This window comes from Camelus bactrianus, chromosome 1 (genome assembly GCF_048773025.1).
Source record: "Camelus bactrianus isolate YW-2024 breed Bactrian camel chromosome 1, ASM4877302v1, whole genome shotgun sequence".
NCBI classification, from domain to species: Eukaryota; Metazoa; Chordata; class Mammalia; order Artiodactyla; family Camelidae; genus Camelus; species Camelus bactrianus.
Genome location: NC_133539.1, coordinates 57,990,212 through 58,003,290, shown reverse-complemented (window position 1 = coordinate 58,003,290; position 13,079 = coordinate 57,990,212). Strand labels below are relative to the sequence as shown.

The following is a 13,079-nucleotide window of genomic DNA, read 5'->3' as shown; positions in this document are numbered from 1 at the left end:
TCCTGGAGTACTTCTCACAAAACAATATGGCTTCCCAGTTCCTACACAGCCCACATACCCTGATCACCTGTTTTGCTATTTGGTGCAAATTACTGTTTTTAGGAAAACTTGCATCAATGGTGAAATAACACTATGGTGGTCTTAAATCTCCAAAGATGAGTGGTTGCATCTGAAAACAGCACCTTAAATTCTTCTGATCTTGTAAGGAGGTTTTTAAGGAATAGTATCAGCTGACTCAGTGATACCAGATACCATCATTGACCTGAAAGCAGAGCTTTTTAATTTTGTATGTCCTTGGGAAGAAAGTTTTCATTTGCTGTGTTTGTACACTTCTAGTAATCTATGTTAAAATACTTTAAATGGCTAGAATTGGGAACCCGGAACTCATTTAGTGAAATGTACCTGAATACAAAATACTAGTATCGTATTTGCAAATAAAATCTACTGACATCTTCAAAACTCTGGATTTAAAGGGTAGAGCTTTTTTATAAGAAAGTTTTAATCAGCAATCATAGTCAATTCATATTTATTCATTTAATTAATTACATACAAATTCTAGAAGCTTTCTGAGTAACTTAAAATTTGTTTTTAATCCTCAATCAAGTTTTCCATATACTGGTTTTCCATATAAAAGATTTCACAACCAGACATTGTTAAAAAAGTAAATGAATTTTTTAAAGGCAATATAAGGATTAGAACTAAGCCAAGAGTTCTAGCGAGGAGAGGAGATCACATTAAGCATAGTCTAGAAACAAATTTGAGGACAACTGGAGATTCTGAACAAGTCTCTGATATACCAATTGGTGTTCAATAGACTTGCCTGTATAGATCAGTAATTAACTGCAGACATGTAAGTCATTTAATTAACTGCTCTAAAATTTTGTGGGGTTTGGTGACAGACTTAATCATGTGGTTCCCAGACTTTTCCAGTTGAGGAAACTGAGGCAAAGAGATCAGAGTAGCACAACTGGGATGTAATAGTGGTGGTTATCTCTGGGTACTTTTTAGTTTTCTTTATGCTTTTCTGTGTTTCCCAAATTTGCAACAACTAACACGTATAATCTAAAGAGGCTTAGTTTAGTTTAGTTTTGTTTTAAGGAAAAGAAAGAATTATAGATATGTTGAAGGAATTGTTAACAGGTTTTAGGGACTAAAAACTGGTATAAAGGAAGAGGAGATAGTCAGAAATGGCTTTATGCCTGATGACTGACCTATTCTGTTCCTAGGACCTGTCATCTTTTCAATTTTTTTATTGAAGAGTAGTTGATTTAGTTTCAGGTGTACAGCAAAGTGAGTCAGTTATACATATATATATTAGGACATATCATATTGTCAGTAAATATTTAAATAAAATTAGGCACAATCCTATTAAATTCATTTCTGAGTAGATAATAAAACTAATATGACATAAAATTACTTGTAAAAAGTTAAAACTTAAAAGAACATTTTTAGATTTACAGAAGAATTGATCGTATAGAGTTCCTGTGTCCTTCCTTCCCCTGTAAGTTTCTTCTGTTAAAATCTTACATTAGTGTGGTTAATTTGTTATAGTTAATCAGCCAATACAGGTATATTATTAAGTTCATAGTTTATATTAAGGATCACTCTGTGTTGTGTAATTTACAGGTTTTGATGAATGTTTCCACCATTGTAGTATTACCAACAGCCGTAAAATTACCCTCTACTTTACCTATTACTATCCCCTTACCCACTTCCCTCAAATCTCTGGCAGCCACTGTTGTATTGCCTTTATAAAGATTTTCTTTTCTAGAATGCCATATATTTGTAATTATATTAGTATGGAGTCTTTTCAGATTGGCTTCTTTAACTTAGCAATGTGCATATAAGGTTCCTTCACATCTTTTCATGGCATGATAGCTCATTTCATTTCTTTTTATCACTGAATAATATTCCATTGTCTGGATTACTACAGCTTATTTATTCATTCAGCTACTGAAGAACATCTGGTTGCTCCTAGTTTTTGGTAGTTATGAATAAAGCTGCTGTAAATATTCATGTATTAAGTTTTGTGTGGACATAAATTTTCATCTCAAGTGGATAAATGTATTAAGAGTGTGATTTCTGGATCAAATGGAAACCTTTGGTTTGGGGGAAAAAAATAGCCACCAAGCTGTCTTTCAAAGTGGTTATCCTATTTTGCATTTTCACCAGCAAAAAAAAAAAGAGTTGCTTGTTTCTCTGCATCCTTGTCAGCATTTGGTATTGTCAGTGTTTTGGATTTTAGCCATTTTACTAGGTATGTAGAGGCATCATTGTTTTGATTTGCAGTCCCCCAAATGACACATAAGATGTTGAGCATCTTTTCATATGCTTATTTGCCATCAGTATATCTTTGTTGAGATGAATGTTGAGATCTGTTGCCCATTTTTAGATTGAGTTGTTTTCTAATCTTTTGAGTTTTAAGAGTTCTTTGTATAAAATAGAACTGGCCTATTGGGCCTGTGCTGGCTTTAGCACCAAGTGGGTCCTGTTTCAGGGGTGTGGTTACCTATAGAAACAAAAATGAAATTAATCAAAAGTGTACTATTTTGATGACTCACTCAAAGTAAGAGAATATTCCATTTTCTTGGAGTCTAATAATTGTAGAGGGAAAAAAGAATGGAGATGGTGTCAGAACTGTTTTTTTCTTTATTTGTAGCTTTTTTTGTGTCAGCTATATGGTTGAATGAGTGCCCACTTTTATCTCTACAGTGAATTTGAGGAGGATCCTCCTACCAATTTCATAAAAGTTTTTTATGAAATTAAAAGCTTTGTTTGACTGAACTGTTCTTTGTATTAATTTAGGTACCTCGTAGAACTGGGCTGTATCAAGCCACTCTGTGATCTCCTCACAGTCATGGACTCTAAGATTGTACAAGTTGCCCTAAATGGCTTGGAAAATATCCTGAGACTTGGAGAACAAGAAGCCAAAAGGAACGGCACTGGCATTAATCCTTACTGCGCTTTGATTGAAGAAGCTTATGGTAAGATGGAGTGTTTAATAGATGTCTTTAAACTATTTTTTACTTTTTCTCCTTGGTTTTCTGGCCTGCCCACATCTGTCCTTTAGCAGACTTATACAAAAATTTTTTTTTCTTTCGAATAATCATGTTCAGTATGCAGAACTGGAAAAGAATATGCATTGTGGATGTGAAGAGAAGTACCCTTTGCTTTAGCCCTTTTACACCAGGCTCTTAGGATCTTAGTTCCCTGATTGCTTGCCCTTGTACGTACTCTTGTATTCTTACTAGTCTGAGCCGCAAGAGCATCCATATCTACTGTAGACAATGCCCAACTCCACTCCTTTTCTTTTGTAAGAGTTCTGATTTTGAATTGCACTCCCCTCTTCCCTGCCAATTCCTGTATTCCTGAGTCTAAAGGTTTCTAAGAGTTGTCAGTAGAAACAGTAGTCATCATCTGCCTTTTGGTTTCCTCATTCTTCCAGTCTCAGTCTTAACTGTACTCTTAATCATTGATTTATCAGTATGCTAACCTTTTAAGTTCCCTAAGTGATTTTAATGCATTGCCAGGGTTGAAAACCATCGCTCTAGGGTTTACTTATTCCTTAGATTGGAATTAGGGATCATAGGGTACATTCATCTTCAAATTTATCAGATAATGCAGACTTGTTTTCCAAAATGACTAACATTTCACCACTTTAAAAAAAACCTGATTGTAAAAACTACACATACCTGCTTAGTATAAGAAATTTTGAAATGTATAAAAAAGACAAATGTTTCTCTTCTCAGATGATCTTTCTCCAAGGAGAGAACTAATTTTTGATGTGCATGTGTGTATTTATATATGGATATGTACATGAATATGTATTTTTTTCTTTTGAGCAGTGTTGAGATTTATTGTCGGTATTGCTGTAGCAGTTAGGTTGCTTATGGCTGTAGGTAAAAGAAAGCCGAGCTCACACAGGGCTTAAACTTAGTAAAGGGAATGTGCTGGCTAATTATTCTAGTTGGACTTCTTAGTTTAAGCACTAGAGATTGATTCTAGCTGATTTAACGATATTACACATTCGTTGAAATGATATTGGATAGCTCAGAGCCTAGGTAGATAGAACCAGAGCCAAGAAATAATTAGGTCATAGATACAGTCCAGTAGGAGCACTTCTGCTTCTGGCCTTAGGTACTGGATGATGTGGTGACTGTTAACAGAGATTGCTGCTTGGGGGTACTGGCCATTGCTTACATACGTATTTAAGATGTCAGTTTGCAATACTAATATTCAGATGTAATCCCACAATGCTTTCTATGCTGTTGCAAAATGCTTACAAAATATACGTATAGAAGAGAATCTTCATTTACGTCATGGAAAGAGACATACGGCAAAATAGTTTTATTGGAATTTCCAACAAATACACAACAAATTATCTTTTGTTCTTCATTCTAGGTCTGGATAAAATTGAGTTCTTACAGAGTCATGAAAACCAGGAGATCTACCAGAAGGCCTTCGACCTTATTGAGCATTACTTTGGGACCGAGGATGAGGACAGCAGCATTGCACCCCAGGTTGACCTTAGCCAGCAGCAGTACATCTTCCAGCAGTGTGAGGCTCCTATGGAAGGTTTCCAGCTTTGAAGCAATACTCTGCTTTCATGTTCCCGTGTCAGACCAGGCTACCCAGTCAAGTCCTCTTGTGGAGCCCACAGTCCTCATGGAGCTAACTTCTCAAATGTTTTCCATAATACTGTTTGCGCTCATTTGCTTGCCTTGCGCACCTGCTCTCTTACACACATCTGGAAAACCTCTGGCTCTCTGTGGTGGAATACCCTTCTAATAAAAGGGTAACCAGAACGGCCCACTCTTATGGAAAACCCCTAGGCTTTGGAGATCCGCACTTATATATTATAAAGAATCATGGGAATATATACATATTAATGTGGCTCCCTTTTTTTGTGGAGGAAGACAGACCCCTCCTCATTCCCTTTAACGTGGGGAAAAATACTGACATTAAAAGATGAGACTAAACCTTTATCTTGAATTTCACACAACTACTTGCAACAGGAGAGATGTTTAGACTTGTTACGTACTTCAGAGTACTTTTCATGAGTTCTTCCACAGTGAACCCTTGGATTACCTGGTGGCTTTTTCTAGCCAAATTTGCATTACTCCTTACTGAGATTGGATGGTTTTTCTTTCCTTTATTGGCACCATTCTCCACAGATATTAAAGTTAAACCATCTGCTCCCTCACCTTCAGCCTTCAGTGAATGTGCTTTCTAGTTGTCAGGAATGCTGAAGAATTAACTCTTTGACTCTTAATGTGATACTGGTTTGAAGATTCCCTTAGAGCAGAAAGGAGAGGGGCACATATTAATTTGTATGGCTGCTGCTTCTCTTTGGTCTTATGTGTCTTAGGATTTGGAAGTGGTTCTGTTCTAATGCTGGTATGAAGATTTAGAATCCTTAGTAATCAAAATCGTATCTTGTAATTCAATAAAAAAGTAAAAAACAAAAACCCCTCTAATTTCCCCAGACTTAACCAGTGTGATTAGAGACTGTTTCTGCATTAAAACAAATGTTTCAGGCTTTGTGGTCCTGATCAAGGTCCTTATTAAATTGGAGTTCACCCTAGGTGCTTTTCCCCTCTGTGACTGGCAAATAACACATACTTTTAAAGGTTTCTTAGGGAATCTTTTTTTCGTAGTTGGGTGCAGCTTGATTTTAATGAATTCATGCTGCATGTAAGTAGCATCCTTTTCTTAAGTAACCATCTTCTTGATGTGACCTGTTTAACCCAAATAAGGGCAGTGATTTTTTTTTTCTTATAACCTCATGTTCCCTTATGATTTATTTCATCTCTGACTAGTACTGCCCAGTCTAGTCCCTCCCATAAAATAAAAACAATTTCTACCTTCTGGCTCTTTTAATGATGACTTCAATCTCTACCTGCAAATGGCGCTTCCAGTGCTGTCTTCAGTGATCCACATCTGTGCTCGGACTGGAACGAAAAAATAAGCTTAATTGCCAAGAGAACTGCAACTGAGTTCAATACGACTTCTTGGTGCTAGTTGGCCAGCTCGACTCAATGTTGGGACACACCATCTGAGAAGATTTTTTGTTGATGAGCTGTTCAAAATGAATTCTGAAGGAAAAGTTGCTCACTTCTTTTTCAGAGAATATCCTTTTAAACCTTTTTAATCTTGTCCTCTTCTAGAATTCATTATAACCCCAAAGTAACTATTTGGAAGTTCCCCTGACAAACTGTTATACTTCTCTGGTAAATCCTGCTGAACGTTAGGGATACTCAGAGCTTTCATACCTCATCATGTTGTAATTTAAGCAGCCAACTTATGTGACATGATTTAAACTTTTAAAAATCCACTTCATTCAAAGTGCAAAGATACAAAGACAAAGGACATTTATCAGCCAAGCGTGTGAGGCATTCTTCGCATCTAGTCTGTAGTTGTGTCTGTGCTCTGGATGGATACCGTCTGATGTCTGTTATCGATGGAGCAGCCACTGCAAAACTAGTCAACTCCCATCTCTTAACTGTTACTTTTTCTAGTGCTGCTTTGTGCTGAAAGAACATTTTAGTTTACTGCACTCGACCTGTAAAAGACTTTGATTCTTTGTAATTTTAGGGACAAATTAGGTGGTTAATTTAAAGAAAAACTCTCAATGTTGCCTTTACATCACATTAAAATATAACTTCTTTCAGAAGGGTAATAGAAGCACTGATTGATAGTAAAAATCTTGTTTTTAGCTTTGACTTTTTTGTGGCTGAGTTTTTTTAAACTGTAAATTACTGCTAACATCATTTCTCTAGGATGTTTTAAATCATGGTAGCTTCTCTTAGATAATTTAAAAAAAATTCAGCTCATTTGGATAAACCAGTTTGAATGGGAAAAAATATAAAAAATGTTTCCCCAAGTTAGCAAAAAGAGCATACACTGGGAATTTTTCTAGCAGTTCCAGCTGTCTCAGTGAATGAACTAAAACAAAGTCCATTTTAACTAACATGGTTTATTTTCTGTCGAAAACAGGAATTTGTCTTCTATCCTAGGAGTTCGTGAACCATGAGATACAAGCTAAATTTTTTTTGCAGTCCATTTTTTTTTATATAAAAATTGGAATTAAGAAAGATAAAAAAAACAAAAAAAGTAAAAACTGGAATTGATTAAAAGTTAAATCCCAGCATAACTGCTCGAACTGATAAAGCAGTCTTTTTGGTACTAAAATGACATTTTAGGAGGTAGCTGTTAAACAGTCCTATTTTTAGTTCTCTACTTGGCAGATTGTATTAATTTACTTTCAATTTATTGAATTATCACGTCACTAAGATGTTAAAAGCATGCTAATTTCAACACAGGAAAACTCTTCTGCAGTTTTTTATACTGATCAAGGAAAGTGGCTGGATTTTCCTTCCTGCTTTTTTTTTTTTTTCCTCCCCCAAACTTTCAAAGTATATTCTTTGAAATGAGAACGTTTGTAGAAAAACACTGAGAACATTTGGGATGTAAAGGCACTCTGTATCTGAAGGACCAGCAGGTAGATATGGTTAGGCTGAGAAATGGCAAGAAAGGTAAAGATGACAGACATGAAGCACAGTGAGATTTAGGAGAACACCTTAATTCATGTTGTCACCAAGTATTTAGGACCCTTTTAAACTTAACTTTGTCAGCTGTACTGTTTTTGAAAACTATTGCCCTAGGATTGTTTTTCTTCCATCTGCCAGATAAAGTTGGATGGGCTCTGGGTTGTTTTTCATCATTACTGTCACAGATACAAACTTTGATAGTTATCCCATAGTAAATCTGAATTATTCCAGGTTGTTCCTGATTTTGCCTAAGAAAAAATATGTAGTATATTTTATAATCCAAACTTTGTCAACTAAATCCTCTGTTGTATATGGCCACCCACGGACAACTTTTAAGTTTACTTCTCTAGTGCTAAATAAATACTTCAGTTATTTAACCCCCCAGTTTGGGGCTGCATTATGAAAGAGTTTCCTCAGGTTGAAGGATTTCTTTTCTTTCTTGCTGTCAGTTTTGTGAACATTTTTGTATCAATAGGTAAGTCTTTATAGCTGTTTTAGGTTTGGGGCTTTTTATAATAGGAAATTATGATGTCTAAGGATGATTTTCAGTAGAGAAAAGGCATTCCCCTTTAAGAAAGAGGTACTGTTTATTTTTCATATTTATCTGCTATATTCTACCTCCTCCATTCCAAAATTTGGCTCATTTGCAGAGATAGGTGTACCTACATATGGAAGTCTTGAAGTCTGAATTTTTTTGTCTTCTGAAGTTAACAAAGCCTTTTTCTCTTGTGAGGAGCAGAGTGGCTACTACCCAGGCAGGAAATATTCTTGGCTACCTTATTCTGTTGTCAAAAGTTAAAATTATATTTAGGTATTGTTAAAAGTTAAAAGTAATTGAAGGCCAGATGGGGCACGAGAAGAGTCAGTGTGCTCTAACTTGGAGAATATTCTGTAACATGCTGTGTTGTCAGGAAAGGACAGGTAGTAACAATGGGTACCAGAGCATCAGAAGAATGTGTGGTAAATTAAAACAAATACCATCATGTGCTGATTTTTAAAACATTCAATTGATACTTCACATTAAATTCATCTGGATGTTTGGGGTTGGAAGAGAGGATTAAGGGGAGATGCAGTTCCATTCTGTTTTCAGCTAAGGGTAGACAAGAGTCCCAGTCTGTGTTCCTACAGGTCAGATAAAGGCAACTAGTTTTTATTTAAATCACTGTTGTGTTCCAGGTGCCTGGCTAAAGGGCACTCACTTTTTCTTATTTAATCCTTCAACTACTCTAGAGGTGGACAATTGTCACTATGTTGTAGGTGACAAAATCAAGACTTAGGAGAATTTACTCTGCCACAACCCTTAGACACTGTCCAAAAGTGGGGAAAAGCCCTGCAGGTTGTGTGTCTTGAAGAAGTGGTAGTCATGGTGGAGGTGTTCTGTGCCAGGAATTCCCAGAACTAGACTTACAGCAGCCACAGGTGAGCCAGCTTTTTCACTGGGCCATTCTTTCTGATTCTTCCTTATCATCACACTTGGAATGACTAAATCAGGTATAAATTGCTTTTAGGTTACATATTCTGGAGTGGAGACGCTCTCAATCCAAACATCTTTCCCCTTCTGTGGTGCTAAAATTCTATATGGCCTGACCAAAAAAAGTTAAAAATACTATACAAATGATTGGTTTTGAGTTTAGCAGCATAACAGCTAAGCTCAGAAACATGTTTCCATTCAACGAACTCAAAAGTAGAAAGTACTGACAGAGAAAGGCTTTGGAATGAAGAAATAGTGCTGTAGAGAGCAGGGCCATCCATGGATGTGAATTTAATGAAGCTGACTTCCTAAAGGAATACCCTCCCAAGGAGTGTCCAAAGCTTTAAAAAGACCGTTTAATGTTGAATATATTCTGCTTACCTCATCATTTTGACCACTCTGTCCTTTTCAAAGTGTTCTTACACTTTGATTTGGAATGGCTCTAATGATTCTTTGTACCTGAATGTGGTAGGTCAGGCCATGGATGAGTGCCTTGCACAAAGCAGACATTCAATAAATATTAAATGACTAAAGGAATGTGCATCTATGTGATAGTAGTAAAGGGTACTTGGTTACAAAAGAAAGATCAAAGGAATTCCTTTATGCTGCTGTTTGACACCAGGATTAACAAGTCTTAAAGCTAGTGTCTCAACATGTGTTTTATATGTAGTTCCCTTTCAGGGGACATAACTTAACCTTAACATTTTCATAGCAGATTTTTGTTATATATATATATATATATATATATATATAAAACTACCCAACTTACACCTTCTGAGAAAAGTTAATGGGTATACTTTACAGGGTAACTAGTACCTAATCAACCCCATATGTTTATACATACCCAAAATAGTTCATCAGTCTCTTCCGGCATACTCTAAAATTAAGAAGAAAACTTTTTTGGCCAATTATATCCAACCAATGTGGAAGCTTGTGGTTGCCTTAGGCTATTAAATGTCTTTCATTTTTACATATTGTATGTATTGCTGCATGAGAACATTCTCTTTATGCATACCTCCAAATTTAAGTGATAAATCAGTAGAAACAAAGATGTGTATTTCTTCATTCTGTGATTGCTTCTTTACCATTTTTGAAAGATTCCACTGACCAGGTATTTTTTCTGAAAACAAAACAAAATCTTAAAACAGTCTTAGTTCGAGTAGACTACACTATAATCTATAGTGCACGATTGCTGGGTTTTCAAGTTTATTAAAGCTAGCTTAGGCGACTGTTGCCCCTATTTCATTTGCCATTTTGAAAAATAAGTTAACTACTCTCTAAATTTCTTTATACCCACTTAACCTGAGGAAGCCAAAGGAGCCAATGGGTGTCCACCGTATGGGTCACTGCTTTACCTAAACCACTTGGGCCCAGCATTATTCATGGGTAAGGAGAAAACAGAAACCTAGAAGACAACAGTGGTGGGGAGAGATCTGGGCAGGCTGGAGTGTAACTAGCATATTAAGAGTGTAGCATCTTCCAAGATGTGATAATGAGGAGAGTAGTCCAGCAGTCAACATTCACTGCTGGTTTGCTAGGGGCAGTCCCAGTTTTTAAATCAATTAACACCTGTTAAATATTTTAATGCCCCGTCTCACTTTAGTCAAGCTGTTCCTTAGCACAGGAATCATTCCCAGGCCATAGTTAAGGTCTGAAACACATAACCCCAATTCTCTTTTATTTAAAAAAAGACCCATTTGTGGCAATATTTCTACTTAAAATATTTGCAACTTTACTGAGTGGCAAGGAAAATAAACCTTTCAATCACAGATGAGACTTTCTAAAACTCTCACGGGAATTTAAAGGAAGTTTAAAGGGAGAGAAACTTCCAAATCACCTATCTGGTGAAGATTTAGAGTCAGCAAAAATAGAAATTGTTAAAAATGGGACTGAGTAAGGAACTTTGCTTGAGAGCCCTTAAAGCAAATCTCTTAACTTTGGCTTCAGCCAGTCTGGACTCACTTGTATCAGCAGTCCCTGTTCCCACACTCCGCAGCTGCTGCTGCTTCCTCCTCCCAAGGAAGTAGACTATGAAATTCTCAGTCCTAATCCATAAGAACAATATTAGGACTACATGTTAATATTAGAACATGACTAATGAATAAAGATTTAACTAGCTATATGCGTTCCTGATGCTATTCATAAAACATTCCAGACACGGAGAAATGAATTTTAATACCGGAAATTTCTCCATTCAAATTCTAGGAAAATCTGACAAAAACCATTTCTGTACATTCCTGTCAACACACTCTTAATTGTGTGCCCTCGCCCATGCTTGTCATATTTCCAGTGGGCTAAATATACTCCAGCACCAACACCCCGTCCCAACCGTCATGTCATGTGTTTACTTGGTCTAGCTTCCTTTCTTTCCTGTCCTAGTGCATCAAGTAATTGGAAAAATTCAGATTTACTTATATTCTTTGAAACAAAGCCTATGCTTGTTCCGTGAAGTCCTTTTAATTTATTTTTTAATAAGTTAATAAAAATGAAAATTGTTTCAACTGATGCAGAATTTAGTAGGTTCCTAAGCTTCCCAGTAAAAATCACACTAACCAGGCTAATGGGAGGAGGAAAGGAGAGGGAGGAGGTGGAGTTTAATCAGAATTGAATATTAAGTTAAAAGGAGATAAAAGTTTTCTCTTTTTAAAATGTTACAGAGGAGAGGTCAATGGTGGCTTTGTCTCAATAAGCAGCTAAGAGTCATAATTTAATGTATATAAATGGATGCTCCAAACCATTTTAAAGATGCTCTTCCCACTCTCAGCACCTCCTCATTGTGTTTGTATCATTAATTTGCACTAGCTAAGAGAAAGCGTTTGTCAAATTCCTGTCGAAATTCCAAACTAGAGTAGTAGGGTCTTAATAAGGTTTTTACTAGTTTATCATATGGTGAACTACTTATGCTGTTATGCCTTACAAAAGCAAGGCTTTCAATTATTCCCAATAAGTATATGATAAGAGACCCTCTGTTTCCAAACGCTTTAATTCTTGACAGAAAATACCAAAAGAGCTATTAGCCTCGACTTCAACTGGCTACCAAGAAAACCTTTCAAGCAGAATACTCATAGCCTGTCTTGGGCACTCTTTACTGAGCAATTACAGTCAACCCTCTGTACCTGTGGGTTACACATCCTCGGATTCAACCAATCACAGATCAAAAATATTCCCCTCAAAATTCCATAAAGTTTCAAAAAGCAAAGCTTGAATTTGTTTCACCCCCGCAACTCTTTACGTAGCATTTATACTGTATTAGGTATTGTAAGTAATGTACAGATGACTTAAAGTTATAGGATAAGATACAAGTAGGTTATATGAAAATAATACGCTATTTTATACAAAGGACTTGAGCATCCAGGATATTTTGGTATGGGGGCAGAGGTGTCCTGGAACCAATCCCCTGCATATACCAAGGGGCAGACTGTACAGGATTGGAGAAACTAGTCAGGCTTCCATTTCTGGTAAACCTATTCTTGTTTAAAAGAGTAATTTACACCTGAAAAGCATGTATCCTCTACATACTTTCACAGCCATTAATCATTTCTCAAAGCTAGGGAGAGCGTACGAAAGCCTAATTACGAGTAACCTCACACATTTCCAACCCCATTCGACCTTTTCTGTCCCAAGCACCTATGCAGATCTGAACTCCCCTTAATTTTCCTTGGACGTTTTAAACTACAAGTGCTAAAACAAACGTCTGCTTATTTCCCCTCGGCACTACCATGTGAGGCTACCTGAGCACTGGCCTTCAAACGCGCCTAACACATATTCTTTATCCTTCCCGAAACGTTTAGGGAATACTTCTGAACCAGGAGTCTTACAATCTGGGCATAAATCTGGCTACGTTCCCCTTGCCTACTTGCAGCCCTTTCGTACCCAGGCTCTCGACCACAAGTGGAAGGGAACAGAACGAAAGCCACCTGTGAAGCAGGAGCTCACAAAGAATCACCCGCAGATGGATGGACCCACGGTCCCTACATCCCCCAAATGCGCAGTCCGAAAGGCTTACTTTCAAATGCGGGCTTAACCCTGCGGCCGCGAACACCGCATAATTCAGTCCT

At 36.8% G+C, this 13,079-nt stretch overlaps 1 protein-coding gene across 1 annotated transcript in view; it reads left to right on the top strand.

Annotated features, from left to right (window-relative positions):
- Positions 1-6,722, top strand: part of KPNA1 (karyopherin subunit alpha 1) — a 56,329-nt gene extending 49,607 nt beyond the window's left edge. The window contains exons 13-14 of the mRNA XM_010970899.3: positions 2,806-2,984; positions 4,402-6,722. Of these exons, the coding sequence (XP_010969201.1) occupies positions 2,806-2,984; positions 4,402-4,589 (367 nt within the window). The 3' untranslated portion in view covers positions 4,590-6,722. The remainder of the gene's footprint in view (positions 1-2,805; positions 2,985-4,401) is intronic.
- Positions 6,723-13,079: the final 6,357 nt, after the last annotated feature.